The sequence below is a fragment of the Rana temporaria genome, chromosome 1, assembly GCF_905171775.1.
Source record: "Rana temporaria chromosome 1, aRanTem1.1, whole genome shotgun sequence".
Classification (NCBI taxonomy): Eukaryota; Metazoa; Chordata; class Amphibia; order Anura; family Ranidae; genus Rana; species Rana temporaria.
Genome location: NC_053489.1, coordinates 162466444 through 162494046, shown reverse-complemented (window position 1 = coordinate 162494046; position 27603 = coordinate 162466444). Strand labels below are relative to the sequence as shown.

At 42.9% G+C, this 27603-nt stretch overlaps 1 protein-coding gene across 1 annotated transcript; it reads right to left on the bottom strand.

Moving 5' to 3' along the window:
- Positions 1–719: 719 nt before the first annotated feature.
- LOC120932638 lies at positions 720–25028 on the bottom strand. The gene is made up of 3 exons (XM_040345165.1): positions 24792–25028; positions 4066–4641; positions 720–1299 (listed from the first exon to the last, which is right to left on the bottom strand). The coding sequence occupies exons 1-3, from the start codon at positions 24829–24831 to the stop codon at positions 1163–1165; spliced, it is 753 nt and encodes a 250-aa protein (XP_040201099.1). The 5' UTR covers positions 24832–25028; the 3' UTR covers positions 720–1162.
- Positions 25029–27603: the final 2575 nt, after the last annotated feature.

Here is a 27603-nt window from a genome sequence, read left to right as displayed (position 1 = left end):
AAGTGTAGATAGACTAAGAGTGTGGTGATTACCGCACTCGTGTTCTATTGAGAACTACAAGTCTGTCTACCTACTGCAATGGCAGACTGGACTTGTAGTTTATTCACTGATCTCTGTGAATAAATGACATGGCTGTGCGGTGAAAGCTGTAAAATGACTTTTAGCACAAGTGTTTATTCTCTAGCAGATTGAGTCTATTGCATCCTTTCCCCACATCTCTATTATATGTGAAATGAAAAGGAACGATTTGTATAAAAGTTTATTATGCCAAAACAAAAGGCATATACAATTTTAAACTGGCATAAAAATGGTCACTGTATAATGATCAGTGAACACACAAACATACACTTACTCGATGTACAGACCTTATACTTTTCACAATGTTGCATTGTTATGGGGAATTCACAAAGGTTATTGGGTTTGGAACTGTCGGCATACAGCTCACATCCCTCTGTCTGCTGGTACAAACCGAGCCTGCCTCCCTCCTGCACTAAGCTGAGTGAGGGGTTGTTGTTGAGCAGAGGAATCTGTAGCATGCCGTTTCAGCTGTACTGTTCTGTTCTGTGTCTATCACAGATACAGAACAGGGAGCAGATAATCTAGTTAACAAGGAAGCTTGCGTTTTTCTACGTTTAGAAGAGTTGTACAAACATGCTTGCACCACTCTTTAATTCTCCCCTCTGTAGTTATCTTTCCATAAGTAAAACAAATAACAGATATACAGTATACTTATAGCCTTGTTAATCATCAACAGAATTCCAAAAATACAATTTTTTTTAGAGTTGGAGCAAAAATGATCTTACAAAATGGTCTCAAATTCCTGTTAGGAGATACTGAGGAAACGATAAGTCTTGCATTCATTTTACAATCAATGATTGAAAGATGACCACTCGAATCTGGTTGGGTTGCTGCCCACATCCCCACTTCTCCCTTCTTCCAGTGTTTTACTTTATATCATGTATAAATATACATGTACAAAAAGCAATGATGACGTAACAAGATAAATGAACCCTTGGCAACCAATCAGAAAACATCTCTTAAATTGAAATTTGATTGGCTATGAAATACTGCTTTTTCATCCTTTTGGACTTCCAGTGGTCAGAAGAATGTTTCCATGAAATGACTGGGCAGAATTAACTCCCGTCACAAATGTTGTTGTCTATTACAGCCTTGTCTCTGGTTGTGATCCATTTGCTTCAACGTCCTGCTTGTTATGTTCATTTTCTATGATGTATATGGAGCTGTCTATGTGGGTTTGTTTCTTTCTCATGAATACCACAAACTGGTAGAGAAGAGCACCTATAACAAAGGTAGAATAAGTCAACGTTCTTAGTGTTTGTGTATTTTAAATACATTACATTGTTAACATTCATCTGTAAAGGGAGACCCCCCCCCTTTCTTTTTTTGTGCCGATTCCACAATATCCGTGTCCATATTTGGCACTGAACATCCCTGAGAATTATAGTCGGTTATTGAGTTGGTTAGGTAATGTGTACACTGCTCATGTGAGGAAATGAACAGCAATCCAGTGTGGGTGCCCGCCATGGCTTGCCGATGTAGACTTTACAGGTCAAGAGGAAATGATTGACCACATGCCACCATGGAGCTGAAACAAAGTACTTTATTGTTGCCTGCCAAATGCATAGAACAGGATAAACGTTGACATGTTTCACACAGACACTGTGTGAAACGCGTCAATGTTTATCTTGTTCTGTGTCTGGCATGCGACAATGCCAGACTTAGGACTTAATTTGTTTCAGCTCCATGGTGGTGTGTGGCCCATCTTTTCCTCTTGACCTATTAAGTTGGTTAATTACATATTATAAAACATTTGCAATATACCCCAATTTTGTTGCACACCACCATCTTTGTTTTACTCATTACATAAAAATAAAAAATAAAATAGCACCTTCTAGACCAGGGGTGTCAAACTCTATTTCATCATGGGCCGCATCGGCATTATGAATGCCCTCAAAAGGGCCGGTTGTATCTGTAAGAATAGATGTCCAGCGCATCCCCTCCCCATATATTAGATGTCAAGAACCACCCTACCATCAGAAGTTGAGTCCCCCAATCTCCCTTACATCACAGTGCACCCCCTTTCCTTATGCTGCTGCTGGGAAGAAGGTGTTGGTTTGGGTGCATGAACAGGGTTGGACACATTAGGTATAATTTGCTATGACTAAGGATATTTAGGATAGCATCTTGATGACAATGTGATATTCTGCTCTTTTTGCTCTATTAAAATAAATGGACTTATAATTTATTGGAGCTCTTGAGTTGTGAGATATAATATCCATTCAGTCTCATAATCCAAGATCTATTATGACCCCCCTGCTAAGGTGCGTTTTGCCTTCTAATTTAAATGGTCTTCTTGAGTGCTGTGTCAAGATATCTTCATTCTGGTTGTGTTGATCATTCCTATGTTGTTTGGCAAAGTGTTAGATAATACTGAAGATTGTTGAGGTTAAAGTGGAGCTTCAGCAGCGTTTTAACAGCTTGGGAAGACAAAAACGTCTGTCAGGATTTTATTGCCATCTGTCCCCTTACCTTCCTGTCCATGATCAGTGGCCATACAGGCAGAATGTGAGTGGAAATCTCTATATTGGGAACAACAATAACCCACCATCATCGCAATCTGTCAGCTTTTTACTGCTTTTTTTTCTATCCTTCTTTAGGGGACTCAATTCCTGTCCCAAAAAGTGGTCACTGGAACAGGAAAAAAAAGGATGTGGTGGCCCAGTTATCAATATAAATCTAATATAGGGTCTTGCGCTTTCAAAATTATAAGAAAATGATTTATCTAAAGTTTTATATTGTGTAAAGTTGGAGAATTGTTTTTTTTACTTCAGAATTTGTACTATGGAGCTAAGTTTATAAAAAGTGATGCAACACAATAATAGCACTATAGGCCATCACAACCAAAAAAGCTTTCATGATATAAACATGAAATCTTATCTGCCACATGTATCTTCATCCACATTTTATTTTTTTATTTTTATTTTTTCGTTTTAAAAATGTTCTCCTTTTGGGAAGATGGATAATGGCACAGATAATAAAGGAGGAGAAATCTTCATGAGAGAGACAGATGATAGAGTACAGAGATGCCTTTTTATTTCTGTCTGGGCCCCTGTTGGTGATTCCCCCCTTATGTCCCAGTGACAATAGTGGGGAAATTTCCCACGTATAACCACAGACAACAAACACTGATGCCGCGTACACACGACCGTTTTTCATGTCATGGGGAAAAAAATGTTTTTCTCGACGTGATTCTTGTCAAGCTTGCCTTGCATACACACAATCATGAAAAAAAAAATGCTTGAAATGTACGACGGCACTAGAAAGGGGAAGTTCCATTCGAATGGCGCCACCCTTTGGACTGATTATGTAAATTTCCCTTCTCAGAACTTGCTTCTGAGCATGCATGTTTTTTTCCCCGTCGTTAAAGCCTACACACGACCGTTTTTCACGATGAGAAAAAATAGAGCAGGTTCAAAATTTTTAATGGCAATTTTCCCGTTGAGAATGCTTTGGTGCCTACACCCGATCGTTTTTAATGACCAATTTAAAAAATGGCATTTTTCTCGTCATGAAAAATGGTCATGTGTACGCGGCATGAGAGAATTTCTAACTCTTCTCTACCCTATCCAAGTGTTACTAAATGTATAACTGAAGTATTACTAAAAGTGGAACTACATGCTTGGTGCATTTAAACTTTTATGTATGCTCCCCATACTCCCGGCCCCCCTGTCTTTGCATTCTCTATCCATTCATATCGAGCTTCAAGCTCATACTTGGATGCACCATATGAGTAAGTGGAAGGTGCAGAGAGCATGAATGCACCAGGTGGGGACATTTTGCCAAGCAGCTGTGTGATCTAGTGGGCAATATCTCTCTGGATTGGGGACAGTTGAGTATGAAACGAAGGGGATAGTGGGGGGGTGTAATATAATGTAAGTGTGACTGTACCAATTCAAGTAGGTTGTTAGCCAGGTAGGTAAGCATCCAGATTAGGTACCAGTAGCAGTTGTATCCTTGAATTAAAATGAATATATATATACTTACTCAGTACTATAGTGAGGAATACAGCTCCTACAACGAGTGCCAGGACCTCAGCATCTGTTAGACTAGAGGTGGGAATACAAGCAGATTTATTTGTCTCCATTTTCGCCGTTGTATTTTCAGGAACTGAGCCCTTTTCAGTAAAGGAAGATCTCAGAGGTAAGTGTGTATGATGCGTAACTATATTCGTTCCAGGAACAGTTCCAGTGGTATCATCTGGGGGACTTTGGACAGTAGTTGGGCCCAAACTAATCAAATCCTTGGCCTGATGCTCCGTTGAAAAATTGTATCTTTCTGTTGTAGCGGGATAGATATCTGTTACAGTTGGTGTTGTATTGGAAGAAGCTTCTTCTGACTCGGTAGGGATGTCAGTGAAGTTAAAAGTTGTCTCCTCGATTAAACCCCCCTCAATTTCACGTGTCTCTGGAGAGAGGCTGAGATTGTAAGTCCTGCTTTTAAAAGCTCTTGTCTGAGGTAGAGGAGCTGAAGATCCATGGGTTGTGGTAGAATCGTCAGAAAGCAAGAAAAATATGTCTGCTGCAGTGTTACTCAGCCAAAAAACAATAGCTCCCACTAAAGCTGTAAGTTAAAAATGACATAGTGAATAATAGGATTTACAGACACATTTACATCCACAAGACACAATAAAAATGGGGCCTAATTAGGACTGAAAGCATCAGAAAGAAGCAACATTTTTATTGTTCAGGTCAGATTCTCCACGGGGGCTGTGAGTAACGAGAGTAGTTGTTATTGATGTCATGAGAAGGCAAAAGAAAGAAAACGTGTGAGAAAACATACTGTGCATTTTATTAAGTTTCCATTTATTTCAATAGTAAAAAGCATAAGGCAAAAATAACGAAGGGGTGATCAGGAGGAGCTAAGGAGCACATCAAACTGCTTCTGTCTACCTTGAGCTAATATTGGTGGGTGGGATGACCCATTGTACATGACAAAGAGCCTCATTGATGAGTGCCTTTCCCTGGAAGGCTAGATATACAAACTTTGATTACTCTTATTAAGTCCCGAGCGCTGAATTGCAGGAACCCGCTACACCCAGCTCAACAAACTTTGATTGCAAAATTGAATGCGCTGGGTGGAAATCTGATGGCCAGACAATGACCGCATCCTTTCAGATGCAATCACTGTTGGGGTATTTAGACAGTTCTGGGAGTTCTCTGTCTGAATACAACAGTGCTCAGTGAAAATAAATGGAGCGTGATGTTAATAGTACAAAAATTACTTTATCTCTCCTGTAATATGTGTTGGAGTCTCAGGGCAGAGCTATACACCCCCATGGTTGATGGGGCACATGACTTATTGGTATCTACCTGCTTGCAATGACTCACTTAAAGTGGAGGTTCACCCAGAAATGTTAATTTTTAACCTTAGATTGAGGCTCATTTTGTCTAGGGGAATCGGCTATTTTTTTTTAAATCGAAGCAGTACTTACCGTTTTAGAGAGCGATCTTCTCCGCCGCTTCCGGGTATGGGCTGCGGGACTGGGCGTTCCTATTTGATTGACAGGCTTCTGACGGTCGCATCCATCGCGTCACAATTTTCCGAAAGTAGCCGAACGTCGGTGCGCATGCGCCGTATAGAGCCGCACCGACGTTCGGCTTCTTTCGGCTACTCGTGACGCGATGGATGCGACCGTCGGAAGACTGTCAATCAAAACAGGAATGCCCAGTCCCGAAGACCAAACCCGGAAGCGGCGGAGAAGATCGCTCTCTAAAACGGTAAGTACAGCTTCGATTTTAAAAAAACTAGTCGATTCCCCTAGACAAAATGAGCATCAATCTAAGGTTAACATTTTTTTTTAGGGTGAACTCCCGCTTTAACAAACAAGAAAAACTTAAAGGGGTTGTAAAGGTTCATGTTTTTTCACCTTATTGCATCCTATGCATTAAGGCGAAAAAACATCTGACAATTACCGGCCCCCCAGCCCCCCGTTTTACTTACCTGGAAAGTCCCGTGTTGAGAACGCGCACTTCCTTTGCATGGGTCTTCATAGGATTGATTGATAACAGCGCAGCCATTGGCTCACGCTGCTGTCAATCAAATCCAATGATGTGAGGGCGAGGCCGAGTCCTGCACTTGGTGGCTATGGACACTGAATGCAGGATTCGGAAGCACGCCCGCAAGGTAACCCCCTTGGGAGAACGCTTCCCAGAGGGGGTTATCTGAGGCGGGGAGGAGCCGAGAGAGGCGCCACAGGGACCAAAGAAAACACAGTTCGGGGCCACTCTATGCAAAACGAGCTGCACAGTGGAGGTAAGTATGACATGTTTGTTATTTTAAAAAACAAAAACAAAAAAACTAACCTTTAATATCACTTTAAGTACACTAAAAAAAATGCACTGTCAAAGTCAAGATTATAGAAACAGTGATTAAAACGGAACTAACACTTTGAGAAATGTCTAGGTTTCTATTGCTGACCAGCTTTTGAAAATAATAGCTGCCTTGTGCTTGTGGCTTCTATACTTTCTAAAACGCAGACCCAGAACAAGAGCACTGCAAGGGAAGTCAGATCATGTGATTTGCATACATGTTCCAGGTCAGTGATTCAGAATGTATACCTGACAGCTGAGCGTTTAGCTTTTTCAAAAGACAGAGGTCAGCAATGGCAGCCTACATTTTTTCCCCAGCTCAGGTTTCTTTTAAAGCTTATAACAATAAATTGTAATCCGTTTTTGAAATCACCGGATATTAAGCAGTATCTGGGTCATGGAAAGGCTTTTCAAGGAATCCCTGATATGAAAGCCTAGGGCTACTTCTACATCTGTGTCCGGTCCCATCTAAAATACTAATATATATATTATTTTTTTTATTTTATTTTTTATCTCTCTGTACCTGTCCTAATAATTTAGCACATATTCCCTTCACTAATATATATGTACATGAAGTCACTAATACCAACACTGAAAGGATGAAATGAGAGAGTGGGTAACCGCTCAAAGAGAACCAGGTAATCTGATTCCTGTGGTCCGAGCCAAGGGTGCAGGCAGTGCAATCAAAATGCAGGTTAGGATGAAGGAAAAAAGGTGGGACAGCCGCACTCCAAAAAAACTCCTCCTTTAATTAAAAATCACAAAATACATGCCACAGCAAAAAACAGCACAACAAAAGAAAAGCTGACGTTTCGCACTATGCCTAAGCTATGAAGAAGCACTAAGGCATAGTGCGAAACGTCAGCTTTTCTTTTGTTGTGCTGTTTTTTGCTGTGGCATGTATTTTGTGATTTTTAATTAAAGGAGGAGTTTTTTTGGAGTGCGGCTGTCCCACCTTTTTTCCTTCATCCTAACCTGCATACTGAAAGGATGAAGATTACCAGCTGAAGGTAGAATCATTAGATGGTTTTGAGTATTAAAAAAAATCACCAATATGAAAAGCTCTCGGATACGGATTAGCCTGAACACCCCCTGGTTTGGTTTGCACCAGAACATACAAACAGGCAAAAAAATTGTGCGAACACTGTTATTGTCTATGGGACACGAACATGAAAAATCAAAAGTGATAATTTTAAAGGCTTATATGCAAATTGTTGCCCAAAAAAGTTTTAAAAATAATTTTTTTCAGGAAAGTGAAACAATAAAAATGAAATATTCCTTTAAATATCGTGCCTGGGGGGTCCCCTTAGTCTGCCTGTAAAGTAACGCATCTGTGTGATCCGCAGGAAAAGGACATTTCGAAAGGAAAAAATGTAATTCAAACTTGCTTGCGCCTTTAATGTTTTGCCCGGTAATATACATACAAATCAAGGAAAAAAATAAAAAAAACAGTGTGGGGTCCCCCCAAAATCCATACCAGGCCCTTTGGGTCTGGCATGGATTTTAAGGGGAACTCCATGCCAAAATGTAAGAAAAAATAGGCATGGGGCCCACTAAAATCTATACCAGACCCTTATCTGTGCATGCAGCCTTGAGGACAAGATAGGGGTCCCCCCCAAAGCACCTTGTCCCCATGTTGATGGGCACAGGGGCCTCATCCCCACAACCCTTGCCTGGTGGATGTGGGGGTTTGCGGGGGGCTTATCGGAATCTGGAAGCCCCCTTTGACAAGGGGGCCCCTAGATCCTGCCCCCACATGAATGGGTATCGATTACATTCTACCCCATACCCGATCGTCAAAAAAGTAAAAACGCCAGGGGACAGTTTTGGACAATTCCTTATACAAGAGTAGGGATGAGCCCGATGTTCGATCGCTTGCGAACATATGGGGCGTTCGCTGAAAATTCCAGCGCCGTGGAACGCCCCATATTGCACTGCGAGTTCGCAGTGCATTGACGTCTGATGATTTGCCAAAGCATGCACCTGAACTGATATATATATATATATACACACACACACATATATACATACACTAGACTGCATAATAAATACACTGCCTGCACACCACAAATACCACAAAAGACTTCAAGCTGTCATTGATGTTAAAGGGGGCAATGCATGGTATTAAAGCGGTAGTTCACCCACAATCCCATGATTTTACCATCGAGACAGGCATTGTAGCGCGAGCTACAGTATGCCTGTCCCGATTTTTTTAACCCCGTACTCACCTTGTAGTCGTCCATCGTAGATTTCGGCTCCCGCGGGGAATGGGCGTGCCTATGGAGAGGGAGGATGATTGACGGCCTGCCCTGGCACGTCACTCTCCCCGAAGACAGCCGGAGTAGGTCTCGGCTCTTCACGGCGCCTGCGCACAGGCTATGCGCACGCGTCGTGAAGACCAAGCCTATTTCGGCTATTTCCGGAGAAGCGTGACGCGCCAGAGCCGGCCGTCAATCATCCTCCGTCTCCAGAGGCACGCCCATTCCCCGGTATCTTCGATGGACGACTACAAGGTGAGTATGGGGGGAAAAAATTCGGGACAGGCATACTGTAGCTCGCGCTACAATGCCTGATTTTAAGGTAAAAAAAAAATAAAAAATTTCCCGTCGATAGGGTGAACCCCCGCTTTAAGAACTGGGGTATGTAAACTTTTGATCAGGGTCATTTGGGTAGTCTCTGTTGTGATTATGATTTAAAAAAGTAAACACAGCTGATTGATAATAAATGGCTTCAGCCAAACACTAACCATGTGTGAAAGAAAAATGGCCAAGAAATCTAATTTGGCAAGGTATGTAAACTTATGAGCACAACTGTATATATACTCTACATTTAGTGTAAACTAGATATTCAGTGTAGACTCTATATTCAGTCAGTGCAGGCAGTGTAGTATATATAAAACAGGAAAAACCGCGCTGACAGAATTAAATAAAGGATGCTAAGGCAGCAGCTTAAGTGGGATAAGCGCAAAACAACAATAAAAAGAAAGAAACTGCGCCAAATCTTAAAAACTAATAATAAACAGTTAATTAGCAAGCATAGAAGGATAATGTATTGGGTATACTCCTATCAGAGCAAACAACAGTTCATTTCATATGCTGATCCTCTAAATATTGATTAGACAACACCGCAGTGACTCCATAGACAGTCCTTTAATGAGTGAGAAGCCCACCACCGAATGTAATGGCCGCTTACCAGAGGGCAAGCCCAGTATGACAGTCAGGTATAGCCCAGTCACGGCCTTTAACCTCCGGGAAGAAAAAGGACACCAGGATGGATTCACACAGGGTAGAGATTCCAGGTCTCAAAACGTAAAACTTCTTCCGTGCTCATATGATCAATAGCCTGCAGAGTGAGTGAGGTAATATAGTGCCATGTAGGCGCAGGGAGCTCCCTCCATGGCGCTATACTACCCCACTCACTCTTCAGGCTATCGATCATATGAGCACGGAAGAAGTTTTGAGACCTGGAACCCTGTGTGAATCCATCCTGGTGTCCTTTTTCTTCCCGGAGGTTAAAGGCCGCGGCTGGGCTATAGCCGACTGTCATATTGGGCTTGCCCTCTGGTAAGCGGCCATTACATTCGGTGGTGGGCTTCTCACTCATTTAAGGACTGTCTATGGAGTCACTGCAGTGTTTTCTAATCAATATTTAGAGGATCAGCATATGAAATGAACTGTTGTTTGCTCTGATAGGAGTATACCCAATACATTATCCTTCTATGCTTGCTAATTAACTGTTTATTATTCGTTTTTAAGATTTGGCGCAGTTTCTTTCATTTTAGTGTAGTATATATAACACAGTGTATTGAAGTGGTTAAGGGGAACCCCGTGCCAAAATGTTTAAAAAAAATGTGTGGCAGTCCTCCCAAAATTCATGCTTTACCCTTTTAGAGCATGCAACCTGGCAGGTCAGGACTGAGGGGGGGGGGCAAGCGAGCGCCCCCCTCCTCTTAAACTATACCAGGCCACATGCCCTCAACATGGGGAGGGTGCTTTTGGGTCCCTCCCCAAAGCACCTTGTCCCCATGTTGATGGGGACAAGGGTGTCAGGACAAATTCCTACTTACAAGGTTTGAAAAACTCTGCAAGATAATGATTTCCTCTGACTGCTGGAGACTCTTGCCTATAAGGCAGGTCACATGTTATGTTATTTTCTCTAGGCAGGGGAAATAACACCCTTTTGTCTCTTTAAATATGTACTATAAACCTATATAAGTATGTGATTATTTCCCCACAACCACCATTTAGATTAAAATGTTAAAAGGCCAGGTGTCATTTTCCAAGGTTGACAATAAGGCTCCATTCACACCTAGGCGTTTTAACGCCTGAAGCCCGACGCTATTGCAGCCTACAATACGCTGGAGGGGTGATTTAACATTGTTCTCTATGGAGATGGTTCACATCTCCACGCCGAAACGCAGTACGCCTGAAGCTCAAAACAAGTCCCTGACCCTTTTTTCAGACGGCTTCGGCGTTCGGCATAGCCGACAATGTGTAAATCGCGGTAAAAAAACGCTGCAATTTGTCGCGGCAAATCGCGGTACAAAACGCTGCGCTAAGGTGTGAATGCAGCCTCAATTTGACTGGTGACCATAGCGAAATAGTGATAGTATTAACCTATTGCTTAATGGTGCCTACTATATACAGCTGCAGGGTTCCTTTTGCTCAATGTGTATAGGTTAGACAGGTACAATAAGAAAAGGAGAATTCCAGAAGTAAACATGCTGTTCTTTGTGAGCTGAAACACTACTAGCACTTGACTGACTGAATGAAGGGAAAGGGGGCCATTTGGAATTCAGTGGGGGAATACACAGCTAAAAGAAGTCCCTTTTTATAACAGACATGGCCATAGTTGGCCATCTGTGCCAAGCATCTGGTGGCAGGTTACAATTGATATGGGGTCATACAATGACCTATTAACATGCTGAGGTGGCTTTTATCTGTCACCCCAGACATTCCATATCCCAGCAATCTGTTTTCCTTGAAAGGCAACTGGGTTTAAGCCCAGGTTCACACTGGGTACGATTTCCTTCGATTTGAGATGCGATTTCACATGTGAAATCGCATCTCAAATCGGCGGCATTTGCTGGCAATTGTCGGCAATGACACTGTCCTAATCGGTGCGATGCCGCATCTGCGGCGCTGCACCGATTTCAAAAAGTAGTTCCTGTACTACTTTTTGCGATTTCTGGCCGCGATTTACATAGACATCTGTGCAGAAACCTGCACAGATGTCTCTTAAATCACGGCCGAAATCTGGACTGCCTTTAGCCCAGTGTGAACCAGGGCTAAAACAATCTATACTTCCCAATAACTGTCATATATATATATATATATATATATATATATATATATATATATATATATATATATATATAGTGTGTAAAGTGAAGGACATTATATGTGTTTCAATGAAACAAAAATATACCTAAAGATGATGGTATAACAAGCGTAGAAAATTGGTAGAGATAGAATTCTGTGTATTTGTGGGCCCAGCTGAGCATGCACTCTGGCCATGTGAAGACTATTACTGCTTAGGTATGAATTCTACTGATTGTCAGTGAAGTGAATCACTGCATTGCTGACCATTCTGCAAGCAGTCAGGTATGTAACATGTTAGTGTTTATTAATCAGATTCCCTATTTGAACATATCTAAGATCACATGTCAGTTTAATATATACTAGACAGGCAGAGAGTTATTCATTCACAGCCTGAGTTAATGTGTGATGTATAAGGAGTCTGGTGATGATGTAGTCAATGAGAGAGGCAGAAAACATACTCCGCAACATCTGCTTTACATGGCACAAACACGTGTTTACATATCTCCTACTGAACCCATTATGGCTGGACATAGATGACCATTGATTTCAGTAGAAAATGTCCTCATCTAAACATGCTCTGGCACATTCAAAGTGAAAAGATCATTTGTGTTACGTTGTGTTTATATTGGCATCGGCTTATAATAGAGCAGTGTATACATCAGGATTTACAAAGCATTTGTAGCGCTTTTAGCAATTTTTTTAGAAATCTTTAAATAACCATTCAGCTCCAGTTTGGGAGTGTTAAATTTCAATCTTGATAAGAGTGTTAAGTATCACTTTAGGCCTCATGTATAGGACTTCCTGGGACTGTAGTGTTAAATATCACTTTAGGCCTCATACATAGGACTGCCTGGGGCTGTAGTGTTAAGTATCACTTTAGGCCTCGTACATAGGACTGCGTGGGGCTGTAATGTTAAGTATCACTTTAGGCCTTATACAGTACATAGGACTGTGTGGGGCTGTAGTGTTAAGTATCACTTTAGGCCTCATACATAGGACTGCCTGGGGCTGTAGTGTTAAGTATCACTTTAGGCCTCATACATAGGACTGCGTGGGGCTGTAATGTTAAGTATCACTTTAGGCCTTATACAGTACATAGGACTGTGTGGGGCTGTAGTGTTAAGTATCACTTTAGGCCTCATGTATAGGACTTCCTGGGACTGTAGTGTTAAGTACAGGGCCGGATTCCAGACAAGGCCAACAAGGCCAGGCCTCGGGGCGGCAGTGGGTGCAGGGGCGGCACTGCAGCTGAGAGGAGAGGACACTTTCATTCCCCCCCCTGTCATTTCACAGATGGTGAGAGGAGAGAAAACAGAGGGAAGAGGAGGTGAGATGGTTTTCAATGTAATTTTCGGCAGCCGCACCCCCCCCCCCCCTAATGATCAATGTCATTTTTGGCAGCAACATCCCCCCCCCCCCCCAGTTCTCAATATCATTTTCAGCAGCAGCATCCCCCCTGCTTCCCAGTGTCCTGCCGAAAAAGTCCCCCAGCGGATAATGTCCCCCCTGTACTGCGCAGGCGGGGGCGGCATTGAAGGACCCGGTCTTGGGGCGGCAAAGGGAGTAAATCCGGGCCTGGTTAAGTATCACTTTAGGCCTCATACATAGGACTGCGTGGGACTGTAGTGTTAAATATAACTTTAGGCCTCATGTATAGGACTTCCTGGACTGTAGTGTTAAGTATCACTTTAGGCCTCATGTATAGGACTTCCTGGGACTGTAGTTTTAAGTATCACTTTAGGCCTCATACATAGGACTGCCTGGGGCTGTAGTGTTAAGTATCACTTTAGGCCTCATACATAGGACTGCCTGGGGATGTAGAACATACATTTTGGGAGTATTTTCCTGTCCAGGAGCTACAGGCGCAGTGTACACCTAAAATAGAAGTCATTGGCCGCACGACCATATACGCCAGGACTTGACAAACGCATGCATATGGACGTACGTCCCTGGATGTAGAAAGTCTGCATCCAGGGTTGTAATTGTACAGCTATTGGATGGCTGTATGAAGCACCATTAGCTCCCAGGTAGAAAAATATGCCTGAATTTTATGTTCTATGGATCAGGGCACCTTAAAGGCCTTAAAATAGCTGCTATTAAGCTTCCTTAAAGTGTAGTTCCACCCAAAAATGGAACTTCCGCTTTAAGTACTGGTGACGACCCTGGCAGGTCATTTTTTTTGGGGGGGGGGGGGAGCAGGTACCCAGCTCCCACTTCGTCCCCTGGCGCCACGGCACTGGAAGAAAGTTCACCTCTCTCTCCCTGCAATCTTTCGGGGACATGTTACAGGTAGTGTAGCTACGCTCTCTGATGAAAGTGATTGACAGAAACGCGTCAGTGCGTCGCTACGCAGCATACCCCTTCGTCTGCTTCTCCTCGCCTTTCCTTCCCAGGAACACCACGGGAGCGGTGAGAGGTTAGACGGGAAGTCCTGATTATGATTACATTGTTATTACATGCCCTACATGTATTCACAGAATGTGAGTGTTTTATCGTGAGATTTTATTATTAATAAACGAGTGTTGTACGGTGTCATGCTATGTGGGATTTTTTTTATCTATTGCTCTTGATGAGCTTAATATAGATGGAATTACCCAGTGATCCCGTGATTGTCTGCTTGACTGATAAGACACTTTAACCAGCTTAATCTGGTAAGTGGATTTCTCATAGGGCTTGAACACAAGCGGTGTGGTGAAGGAAATTGTCTCACCTTGTTACCTATGCCTCCTTACTTGATGGTTTATGTTACATTTACCTTTGCTCCATAACGGACTTTCAATAAGTGGATCACCATTTTCTTTTAAAACTGACTCTTAGCACAACTTTTGCTATTTTAATGCCTGCTAGCTTATCAGCGCTGCTAAAGTTTTAGCAAATTTACTCTGACATATTTTGATTTAATTATATGTTACATATTATAATAGCTGCTTTTTGTTTTCTATGAGCGCTGAGGGAGAGATATAGAACTGTGTTTTTATTATTTCTCATTTCTGAGGCCCTATACACACTATTCTATTTTCTGCAGATTTTTGTCTTTAGATTTACCAAAACCATGTAGTACAAGGGCCTGCCTGCATACAAAGTGAAACTCCTTAAAGCCTCGTACACACGCTCGGTTTTCTCGGCAAGAACCAGGAAGAAAACTGCTGGCAGAAAACTGCCCAGAATCTTGACGAGAAAAATAGAGAACCTGCTCTCTATTTTCTCGTCGTGAGATTCTCGGCAGTGTTTTCCTGCCAAGAAACCCGAGCGTGTGTATCCTACAACAATTGTCCAATGGAGCATACAAACGGTCGGATTTTCCGACAAAACCCTGTCATCACACTTTTCCAGTCGGAAAATCCGATCGTGTGTACGAGGCTTTAAGGTTTAACCTCATATTATATGGTTTTGGTAAATCTGAAGACAAATCTGCAGAAAATTAAATATTGTTTATGGGGGAATCAATCCAATTCGCTACGTGTATTGCCGGCCTTAGACCCCATACACACTATTCAATTTCCTGCAGAATTTTGTCTTCAGATTTACCAAAACCATGTAGTGCAAGGGCCTGACTGATTGCATACAAATTGAAACTCCTAAGGTTTGACCTCATATTATATGGTTTTAGTAAATCTGAAGACAAAAATTTGCAGAAAATCTAATAGTGTGTCCTCTAAGGGACCTTCGATTGTTAGCTCCTTGAGGGAAGAGACTGATGTGAATGTACAATATATACCGTATATACTTGAGCATAAGCCGACCCGAATATAAGCCGAGGCACCTAATTTTACCACAAAAAAACTGGGAAAACGTATTGACTCGAGTATAAGCCTAGGGTGTCCATGTCCATGCCTCACTGTGCCCATGCCTCCGTGTGTTCATGACTAGACTAACGTTTAACATGGGAGTCTATAGAAGGGGTGCATGTGTAAAGAGTGGGGCTACATGTGTGCCAAGTTTGGGGTCCAGAGGACCTACGGCCAGCCGGTACTAGGTCCCCAAAGTCACAGGAGAAATTACAGTTTAACATGGGAGTCTATAAAAGGGGTGCCCGGCTTTGAAAAATCGGTGGTCCCCGGCCGTAGGTCCTCCAGACAACAAACTTTGCACACTTGTAGAGGAAGAGTGGGGCTACATGTGGTCCGGGTCCCCAAAGTCCAGGAGATCAGGCGCAAAAAGGTGACTCGGGGACATTTTCAGCACAAAAAAATTTGCTGAAAAACTCGGCTTATACTCGAGTATATACGGTATGAAAAGCTCTGCATAAATTGATGTCTCTATACCTGTAATAAATAAATTATTCAAACTTCATTTTTGTTTTTAATTATTATTATTTTGTTGGGTTTTTGTTATGGATTACATAAAAAAATATATATATTTTTGCAAGACAATATCACCAAAGATGTGTTTACCTAAAATAACAAGATTTCAGGTAATGACAAAGTTATTGCTGAATAAAAAAAAACTGCTGTTTGTTTCCCAATTTGAGATTTCTCTAAAGCTGGTCATAGATGATATCATGAAAACAAACAGTTTCCTCCATCCGCATAATCAAGGTGGATGGAGGAGTCCCCTATGCTGGGACATTGTATTCTGACACTGGGACCTGACGCTCTCAGAATACACAGATCTGGGGCTGTAGACATTGATCAACACATTTTTTCCCAACATGTTCATTCAACAGAAGAGGATCAAACGATTGATTTCTATCAGACAGGGATGATCACACACAGATTGAAATTCCACCGGTCCCGGATGAACTGGACACTTCTGTTTTCCATCTCTAGCCACCTTGACCTCCAGTTCCCATGAGAGATGGTCACCAGGAAAGGAAACAAAGGGAAATCTCCTGGGGATGCAGAAACTGATACAACTTCAGAACTTTCATTAATCTCCAAATTAATAAAAAATGTACTTTAAACTTTAGCCACTTAACCCCCGGACCATATTGCTGCCCAAAGACCAGAGCACTTTTTGCGATTCGGGACTGCGCCGCTTTAACTGACAATTGCGCGGTCGTGCGACGTGGCTCCCAAACAAAATTGGCGTCCTTTTTTTCCCACAAATAGAGCTTTCTTTTGGTGGTATTTGATCACCTCTGCGGTTTTTATTTTTTGCGCTATAAACAAAATCAAAGCGATAATTTAAAAAAAAAATGAATATATTTTACTTTTTGCTGTAATAAATATCCCCCAAAAATATATAAAAAAAAGTTTTTCTTCCTCAGTTTAGGCCGATACGTATTCTTCTACATATTTTTCGTAAAAAAAAATCGCAATAGGCGTTTATTGATTGGTTTGCGCAAAAGTTATAGCGTTTACAAAATAGGGGGTATTTTTATGTCATTTTTTACTAGTAATGGCGGCGATCAGCGATTTTTTTTCGGTACTTCGACAATATGGTGGACACTTCGGACACTTTTGACACATTTTTGGGACCATTGGCATTTTTTTAGCGATCAGTGCTATAAAAATGCATTGGATTACTATAAAAATGCCACTGGCAGTGAAGGGGTTAACACTAGTGGGCGGGGAAGGGGTTAAGTATGTCCCTGGGTGTGTTCTTACTGTGGGGGGGGGGGGGTGGCCTCACTAGGGGAAACACTGATCCTCTGTTTATACATTGTATGAACACAAGATCAGCATTTCCCCCCCTGACAGGACCGAGAGCTGTGTGTTTACACACACAGCTCCCGGTCCCCGCTCTGTAACGAGCGATCGCGTGTGCCCGGCGGCGATCGCGCCCGCCGGGCACACGCACGGGAGTCGGGGGCGAGCGGGGGGCGAGCGGGGGGCGCGCGCACCCCTAGTGGCTGCTCGAAAAGCGGACGTATAGCTACGGGCTTTCGCCCAGGAGAGCCGACCTGCCGCCGTATAATGACGGTGGCTGGTCGGCTAGTAGTTAGGAAGCCCAGGGGCCCTGCAGACCTATGGCAGCCTTTCTGCTTGCAAGACTAAAGCCCTGTACACACGGGCCAGAATCTCGTCAGGAAAAATCTGTCGTTTTTCCTGATGAGATTCCTGGCAAGAATCTCTTGCCGCCCGAGTGTACAGACACTCCTTTCAAAAGAACTGCGGTTCTTTAGGAAAGCAAGAATGCGGTGACGTCATCGTGTACGACGAGCATGCGCTCGTCACATTCGATGCCGTCGCCGCCATCTTGCTGCACCCTACCTATGCCTAGGAAGCTACTGCGAATGCGTCAAAGTCATTTCGAGCATGCACGGGTTTCCACGGCGACAGCGATACACACTCTCGCGTTTTTCGTCAGGAAAACACTGTTTTCTTGATGAGAAACCTGAAAGCCTCGTACTCACGCTCGGTATACTTGCCAAGAAAGCTCTGGCAGCAGTTTTCTTGCTGGTTCTTGCCGAGAAAAGCAAGCGTGTGTACGAGGCTTAAGCCATTTAAGTTACATTGTAAATGCATTTCATGGGTTGTGCTCAGCAGGTGAGTCTATAAAGCAGTATGTATACAGTTCTACCTGACTGCCTGCAAAAGCTGTCATTTACACTGAGCCATTATAGATGATTACAATTCCGACTGTAATTACACTGTAATATGGCTTGTTATGCATTAACGGCACCTCCATCTGGGAGGACAGGACCAGTTCATTGCCACTTAGCATTCATGGTTGGATCCAGACATAGAAACAAAAATTAAAAATACGCTTATGTAATCCTCGTGTTATGGGTGTAACCAGGTTTGAAAAAAATAATTGTAATAGCAACAGACAAGAAGAAGCTTCAGGCAGGCATCCTGGCATATTGATAAATCAATTAATCCTTCATTCACTGGAATCAGAAAGTCTAATCAGGGATCTCAAACTGGTGACCCTCCAGCTGTTGTAAAAAAAAAATACAAGTCCCATTATGCCTCTCTGCCTGTGGGAGTCATGTTTGTAACTGTCAGCCTTGCAATGCCTTATGGGGCTTGCAGTTTCGCAACAACTGGAGCGCCGCCAGTTTGAGACCTCTGTTCTAACTGGACAAATTCATTAGGAGTTAGGCCTTCATACTACATAGCTTTAAGGCCTCGTATACACGACCGAACATGTCTGCTGAAACTGGTCCGTGGACCAGTTTCCGTGGACATGTTCGGTCGTGTGTACGGCCGACCGGACAATTTTCCGGCGGATCGGACAGGTTTCCAGCGGACAAATGTTTCTTAGCATGCTAAGAAACATGTCCGCTGGAAGCCTGTCCGTCGGACATGTTCGGTCGTCTATACGACTTACCGGACATGTCCGCTCGGCCGAAAGCCCTCGCATGCGTGGAAGCATTGACCTTCCAGGGTCGCGCACATCACAGCGTATCCTGTCCGCGCGGATTTCGGTTTGATGGTGTGTACAACCATCAGACCGAAATCTCCGAACAAACATGTCCGCGGACCGTTTTCATCGGACATGTCCCCTCGTTTTCCTCTTTTTAGGCTTTCTTTCCCTTTGTTTTCACCTGGTGATCTGGCCAGTAACACATCTCCTGTATTAGAGTGACCCCACTCTGCATAAATGAGCACAGGGGCACCTTTGGACAGCAGTATTGTCAGTCCAGGGGGAGGGGAGCGTTAGCTGTACTAGCAGATTTAGATACACTAATTGGAACCAAACTCCAGCTAACATTTTATTATCAGTTACAGCAACAGTTTATTTTTTTTACTTTAGGGATGAAGGTTTTACAAATATAAATAAACGGTGATCACTATCTGTGGTAAATGGTTTGTTTCAACTCCGCAACTGATACATTTGCAAGACAGCTTGTTTTAGAAAAAAAAACAGACTTACTGGCTGGATCATCTGGTAAAGGAAAGAAAGCCTAAAAAAGAAAAGCAATGCAGCCATCACATTTAAGAAGTGGTAAGCTGCAATATAATAAATGTTTGCTTTTTAGTTTAAAGATGAATCCCCCCCACCAAAAAATTTAAAGTCAGCAGCTACAAAAACTGTAGCTGCTGACTTTTAATAGTAGGACACTTACCTGTACATCGATCCCAGCTTATTTTTCCGATTGGCTCTTGGGTACTGCCGCTACCATTTGTGGTAAGGGAAGCCGGCAGTGAAGTCGGTGTTGGAGAAAGGAGGAGGGGAGCCGAGGTTGCCGCGGCGCAGTCTCCCAGAAGTGGGTGACGGGTACCCGTCAAAAACAGGTCCCCCCCCCCCCCCCCAAAGATGCAAAATATGGTACCGGAGGGGGGAGGTGGCAGATAAGCAGAGCTTCCACTTTAAAGGAGTTGTAAAGTCAGAAGGTTTTTTATCTTAATGCATCCTATGCATTAAGATAAAAAAATCTTCTGTGTGGAGCAGCCACTCCAGCAACCCCCAGTTACCTACCTGAGCTCCTTCTCTTTCCAACAATGTCCACGATCCCCTCAGCCATCCAGTACACCGCTCCTAATTGGCTGAGACAGAGCAGCAACACTATTGGCTCCTGCGGCTGTCAATCAAAGTCCAGGCTGAGGGTGCCACCCTTACATCAATCCTAGGGACTACACAGATTTGTGGCTATAGGGATCCTTTCCTTTTGTTCAACCCAAAAAAAAGACAAGCAGAGAACAACGGACTGGACACCAGTATGGTATGTGTTCTCCCTCATCAAATCAAATCTATCCTCATTACTGAATTACCATGCCTTTGCCTTGTCCTTCACGGTGTCTCTATATGAAGGGCACCATCTTGGTAGGGGCAGGGCTTTGCTTCCTCATGTCAGAGCCTCCAGCAAGGAGAACAGTGAGCAGCACAGCAGTTATCTCACTCCATCACTTCTAAATGTTTTCTATAACGTGACAAACCCTTACTTTTTTTATTTTTATACACCTTAATTCTATACCAGCAGATTGGGAGGCTGCTTTCCTGTGCTAGGAAAAGGGTCGTACAGTATCTTGCAAATGGTACCTACCTGGTGGGACATTCCTTGAGAAATGGGTGGCACTGGACAAACTGCAAAATAGGAGGACTGTCCTAGAGAAAGGATGCCACTTACCCAGTGATCTATATGCTGAACTACTATTGCAATTTTCAACTAAGTGTCCTGTATTAGCAGTAATTAAACAGCATGCTCTAGATACTGTATGTCACATCAAACGTATAACGGGACAATCCTGGTACCCTAAAATCATCACAACTTCTACCTTCAGTGCCCAACAATTTATTGAATAATGGAGTTTATGTATTGAACCTGCCACTAATATATTATACAATGTATCATAGATAGTCTTCATCCGCATCCCCTGAAGAAGTGGACTGTGATAAGTGTACAATGATTCATTGCTATTCTTGAAGGTGGAAATTGTATTTTATTGTTTGTAATGTAAAGTGCAATGGCCTTTTTTTTATACAACTCAATATTAAACCTTATTTAACCCCTTCCTGGCAGCTCTTTAACTTGCTTTTAATACTGGGAGGTGGGACGAACTTTCCAATTATGTGATCGCTGTGATTGGCTGTCATAGCGGGGCCGCGTAATCAGGGGCCCATCGTGCAAGCTTCCGATTACTATCAGAGGGTGGGAGCTGTTGGTGACAGTAAGCATGCTCCCAGCAAAAAAACCTCAGATGCCATGGACGCATATGTGCTGCATGTGGGCGTTAAGGCCTACTCTCCCTTCCCGCCACACATATGCGTTGCGTGGCCAGCGAGAGGTTAATCAAATATTTATTTTAACGACAGACTCTTTTAGAAAACTGGGTTAGTCCTCTTATTTGTTTGCTGTGATATAGCTGGAATACATAGTAGGGATGATGGTAACATGAAACAGATGTAATGCCTAGGTAAATACGAGGAATTAGGGCCGATTCACACACAGCGTACAGCTGCCAGAGAAGTAAATTGCTGTTTCCTCTCCGGCAGCTGTCTGTTTTGGCTGCGGTAGAGAGCAGTGTGGTGTGCGATTCATCACACAGACAGCTCCCTTTTTTTCCCTCACTTAAAGCGATTGTAAAGCTTAATTTTTTTTTTTAAATAACAAACATGTCATACTTACCTCCACTGTGCAGTAAGTTTTGCACAATGGGGCCCCCGAACACCAATTTCTGGGGTCCCTTGGTGACTCTCGTGGCTCATCCACACCTCAGATAACCCCCTAGGACAAGGATAATGAATTAGCGGACCTCCAGCTGTTGCAAAACTACAAGTCCCATCATGCCTCTGCCTCTGGGTGTCATACTTATGGCTGTCAGAGTCTTGCTATGCCTCATGGGACTTGTAGTTCTTCAACAGCTAGAGGTCCGCTAATTGCATATCCCTGCCCTAGGAGAAGTGCTCTCCTGGGGGGGTTACCTCCCGAGTCCAGCATTTGGCGTCCATACCTGCCGAATGTATGACTCAGTCCCGCCCCCCGGCGCCCGCGTCATTGGATTTGATTGACAGCAGCGGGAGCCATCAATCTATCCAATCAAGAGTCGGGAAGCCCGTGGGGAGAGGGACAGCGCGTCCCTGCTGAGGGAAATTCGGGGCTCAGGTAAGTAAAACAAAGGGGGGCTGGGGGACGGTGACAGCCAGGTGTTTTTTCACCTTATTGAATAGGTTGCATTAAGGTAAAAAAACACAAACCTTTACCACCCCTTTAACTGTATTGAAGTGTACAAAAGTACATTTCATGCATGTCCCTGTACAGGGTGTTGTGATAAAATGCAGCATGTCCGCTCCAGGCTACATTACAGTATGAATGGGACATACAGAAAACAATAGTTGTTTTCTGGATGTCCTTGTGGTGACCAGTGTTTTACAATGCAGTAAAACGCCGGTGCTCTGTCGAAAAAGTGCATCTCGTCTGATAATGCCTCCGACGATCTGCGCATGCGCATGACATAACGTCGCCCCAGCTGATTTCTCGAGAATCTGGCATAACATCAGCACTGCTCGTGCGCAGATCATCAGAAGCATTATGCGACAATCAGCAAAACGTGGTGTTCTGTCAAATAGTGCAGATCTTCTTCTGCCTGTGACGTTATCGGTGATGTCTCGCGCATGCACACGGAGAGCGAGGCAGAATGTAATGATTAGATTCTCCCTCTGTGCTTTGCTGATTGTCGGATAATGCCTTTGATGATGTGCGCATGTACTGCACATGTGCAGATCGTTGGAGGCATAATCCGATGATTTGCACTATTTGATAGAACACCGGTCATTGTGTGCACTACACATATATACTACAGTATGTATGCCTTTACAACAGAATGTCAGGTATTCAATGACGCTTAGTTGAGATACAACAAGCAGGCCATTATTGCAGGCTCTCTGGATATCAGAGGTGTCACGTTTCTCTGTCTGGAGTGACATCATAAAGTGTCCAGACACAGTCTGAGCTATGTGTAGGGTGTCACAGATGGGGGAGGTTTAGGAATAATACTGCAACTCTACATATGGCTTGTCTGCATCTGTCTCTAGTGATCTGTGACCCCTTCATTATGGGAAGGAACAAAACATGCAGCTTCACCCAGGATCACTCTATTTACCTTTGTCTCCCAAACTGAAGATCTCAAATACCTAATCATCTATATCTTATCAATAAACATACAGATGTTGTGCAATAGTTATTATTTACAACCCATGTCGACATACGGTGCTTTATTCTGAGCAAAGCCTATAAAAATTGGAATCAGAGGACTTCTAACCATACACTATGCAATCTGTTTGTACAATCACCTTTATATTGTAAAGCGCTGTGCAAACTGTTGGAAAATCCTGTATAATTATCTCCTTAAGATCTGCCATCAACTATGTAGTGCGGGAGCCTTCCTGATACATTGAATGGATTGTTATGCCGCGTCCACGCGGTCGGAATTTCCGACAACAAATGTTCGATGTGAGCTTTTGGTCGGATATTCCGATCATCTGTATGCATTTCCGACGCACAAAAATCCTACGCATGCTCAGAATCATTGAACTTAATTTTTCTCGGCTCGTCGTAGTGTTGTACGTCACCGTGTTCTTGTCGTTCGGAATTTTCGACAACATTTGTGTGACCGTGTGTATGCAAGGCAAGTTTAAACGAACAATCCGTCAGAAAAAAATCCACGGAATGTCCGATCGTGTGTACGCGGCATGTTTCTCCTTATATTATGTAATTTTGGTAAATTTTCAGAAGATTGTACAGTGTATGGGCAATGTAAGCATCAGCACATTCATCGATTGGCACCAATAAACCCACTACCCCTATGCTGGGCATGACAAAACAATATATAACCAAAAAAATTATCATGGAACTTTTCCTAAACAGCCCCATAAACAGCACAGATTATATATATATATATATATATATATATATATATATATATATATATATATATATATATATATATATATATATATATATATATATATATATATAAATGGACTTGCAAAGAGTGTACACCATTACTTATACATGTTACTTTTTCAAATATTGTGGGTTTTATGAGCACAGTATCACTATATTGTAAACCTAATAAACAGCCCTCTACTATATAACAAATAAGCATAAACATCATTGTAAACGTAATAAACAGCCCTCTACTATATAACAAATAAGCATAAACATCATTGTAAACGTAATAAACAGCCCTCTACTTTATAACAAATAAACATATCTGTAAACCTAATAAACAGCCCTCTACTTTATAACAAATAAACATATCTGTAAACCTAATAAACAGCCCTCTACTATATAACAAATAAACATATCTGTAAACCTAATAAACAGCCCTCTACTTTATAACAAATAAACATATCTGTAAACCTAATAAACAGCCCTCTACTATATAACAAATAAACATATCTGTAAACCTAATAAACAGCCCTCTACTATATAAAAAAGAAACATATCTGTAAACCTAATAAACAGCCCTCTACTATATAACAAATAAACATAATTGTAAACCTAATAAACAGCCCTCTACTTTATAACAAATAAACATATCTGTAAACCTAATAAACAGCCCTCTACTATATAACAAATAAATACATTGTATAAATACAAAGCACATTTGTAGCAGTTTGAGGACTAGCCTACAACACATGTACAGCACATTGTATTACATAGTGTGCTTTTTTCAGCTGTCACTTGGGAATAGAGTACTGACCTGCACACAAGTTTGGTGGAAGTGGTAAAGTAGAGGACACTTACCTAGCAGTAGTAGGACTCCCAGTCCAGGTTTGCCTTTCATTTCCACATTGGATTTGTTGGGGGAATAATGGAGTGGGTAGGAATAAGGCACACGACCAGCCTTCTGTGCTCCTGCTACACATCTATTTAGTGGAAGGTCCTTTGTACAATGAATGGGACTGGGGCTCTGCTCCACCTCCAACACTGGAGGCTGAACTCTTTCTTCTGGATGGGGAATGTGCTTTCTTAGATGGGGGAAGGATGTCACAGTCTTTTATCACATCTCCATCTGGGTGTAAATAAACATGCTGATAATACTGGCTGTCTGTACACTCCCCCAACTCAACACAACCATGACTTGTTGACTTCAAAGGTAATACCATTATTTGTTCAGTTTTATCATTTATTTTATTCATTTTTCACAGGTATGTATATAGCACTGACAATGTACACAGTACTTTACATAGTGTACAATCACAGCAAGCCCTGCTCTCAAGGAGCCTATGTCAGCCATACATGGATTGAAATTTGGCTGGTTCAGCAGGGACTGTGAGGTCAGGCTGGTTGTACACTAGTCCATCTATCAATCGACTTGTGTACAACCAGCCTGTTTTAATTTATCCTAAACAATCAGTGTCGTTGGCTATAGCCCACAGTACTGATCATTGTATTCTGATGGCTGGAAAGTCTCCCCACTGTCACAATACAATACCACAGTGGAAGTGATTCCCCCATCCACATCATGTGTGTGGGTAGGGGAATTGGATCCTTTTTTTCCGTTCTAGGTAGGAGTATATCTCCCAAGGTTGAGACACTAGGGGCCAGATTCTCGTACAGCGGCATATCTTTGCGGCGGCGTAACGTATCCGATTTACGTTATGCCTCCGCAACTTAGACGGGCAAGTGCTGTATTCTCAAAGCACTTGCTCCGTAAGTTGCGGCGGCGTAGTGTAAATAGCCCGGCGTAAGCCCGCCTAATTCAAATGTGGGACAGGGGGGCGTGTTTTATGTTAATGTTCTGTGACCCAACGTGATTGACGTTTTTCTCCCAGTGTGCATTGCTCCTAATACGCCGCAAGGACGTATTGGTTTTGACGTGAACGTAAATTATGTCCAGCCCCATTCACGGACGAGTTACGCAAACAACGTAAAATTTTCTAATTTTGCATCTGTCCTCTGGCGCCTCTAACATTAGGAACTGAGCGATCGAACACCACCAATCACTCGGTTCTAAAAGCTCAGTGAGCAGAGAGCTGCTGACTATCAGCCCTGGTTCACAGTGATGTGATTTGGCATGCGATTTGAAATGTCATATCGCAAGCCAAATCGGCAGCAATTGCCGGAAATGGCAGCACCCGATTCCCAAAAGTAGTTTATGTACTACTTTTGGCGATTTCGGGGTGCGATTTCCATTGACAACGAGCTTTGGCTGTACTTCTCCTTTAACTCAGAAAGTCCCTTCTATTGATCTAATGCCGCGTACACACATAATTCCCGATGGAAAAAGTCAGATGGGAGCTTTTCATCGGATATTCCGACTGCGTTTACGCCCCATCGGACTTTTTCCATCGGAATTTTCGACAGACTTAGATAGAGAGCAGGTTCTCTTTCTTTCCGACGGAAAAAATTCCTATCGAAAAATCTGTTCGTCTGTATGGAATTCCGACGCACTAAAAACCATGCATGCTCAGAATCAAGTCGATGGATGCTCAGAAGCATTGAACTTAATTTTTCTCGGCTCGTTGTAGTGTTGTACGTTACCGAGTTCTTGACGGTCGGAATTTGGTGTGACCGAGTTTTTTTCCGACTGAAAAAACGGTTGGATGTACAGGGCATTAGCCTCATCTAAACTTCTAAACTCTTTTTTGTTTTTTTTGCTGCTATGATCTGACTGTCTGTTAGAGGGTGGCTCAGTTGTTCTCTATGGTTCTGCTGTATGAAGGAACATAGCCACTCACTTCTGAGATGGACTAGGGACTATGACCTATGGACTTTGTAGTATCTATAGAGCAGTGTATATGACCACAGCTAATGTGCATTACTCATTCCAAACAAACAGAAGGGGGGGGGGAGTAGGCAGTGGCCAGGGTGAGGTTTAACCAAGGACCCTAGTGCTAAAAGACAGGAGTACGAAGCCACTGTGCTACCCATGTTTTCTTGTTACCTTCACCATGTTTGAACAGATTTCCTCCATACATTGTTCTAGCCCCTGGCTGCCCTGAATCATACCATATAAAGATCCATAGATAAAAAGTCCATGAATCCACTTTCACTACCCCAACTGGGTACCCACAAAAGGGGAGCCCCAAAAAGAATTACATATGGCAGCAGCAGGGGGGGGGGGGGGGTAGTAGAGCCATGGACACCCGGGGAACTGGCAGAACCAACCCCTTTCTATCTTTTGGTCAGCCTGATAGCACACTACATACTAAATATGTTAAACCAGCACAGTAAATGACACAATGAGGTAGGACATAACTAGGTATTACCCCAAAGTAGGCACCTTCCTACATGATGGCCTCTCTGCCATTGAGTTGTAAAGCCTGCCATCAATTATGGCACATCATAAGCACTTTTAGAGCAGTTTTAGCAAAGTCTTAATTCTGTACCATTATCCCCTATTTCCAGAAAGAGCTTATCACCAAGAACAGGGGTCTCCAAACTTTCTAAACAAAGGGCCAGTTTACTGTCCTTCAGACTTCAGGAGGGCCAGGCAGTGGCCATTGGAAGTAGAAAAGGTCCTGGCGTCTGTGGGAAAAACCAAGGCCCCACCTTTGGTGTCAGTGGGGGAGTTGTGCCCCATCATTGGTGTTAATGGAAGGGATTGCACTCC

Excerpts from the sequence above, each read along its gene's own strand:
- LOC120932638 (XM_040345165.1), bottom strand. The coding sequence starts at position 24,831 with ATGAAAGGCAAACCTGGACTGGGAGTCCTACTACTGCTAG. Across the intron at positions 4,642-24,791 it reads GGGAGTCCTACTACTGCTAG|CTTTAGTGGGAGCTATTGTT; the intron begins GTAAGTGTCCTC and ends TTTAACTTACAG. Across the intron at positions 1,300-4,065 it reads ATTCCTCACTATAGTACTGA|GTGCTCTTCTCTACCAGTTT; the intron begins GTAAGTATATAT and ends CCTTTGTTATAG.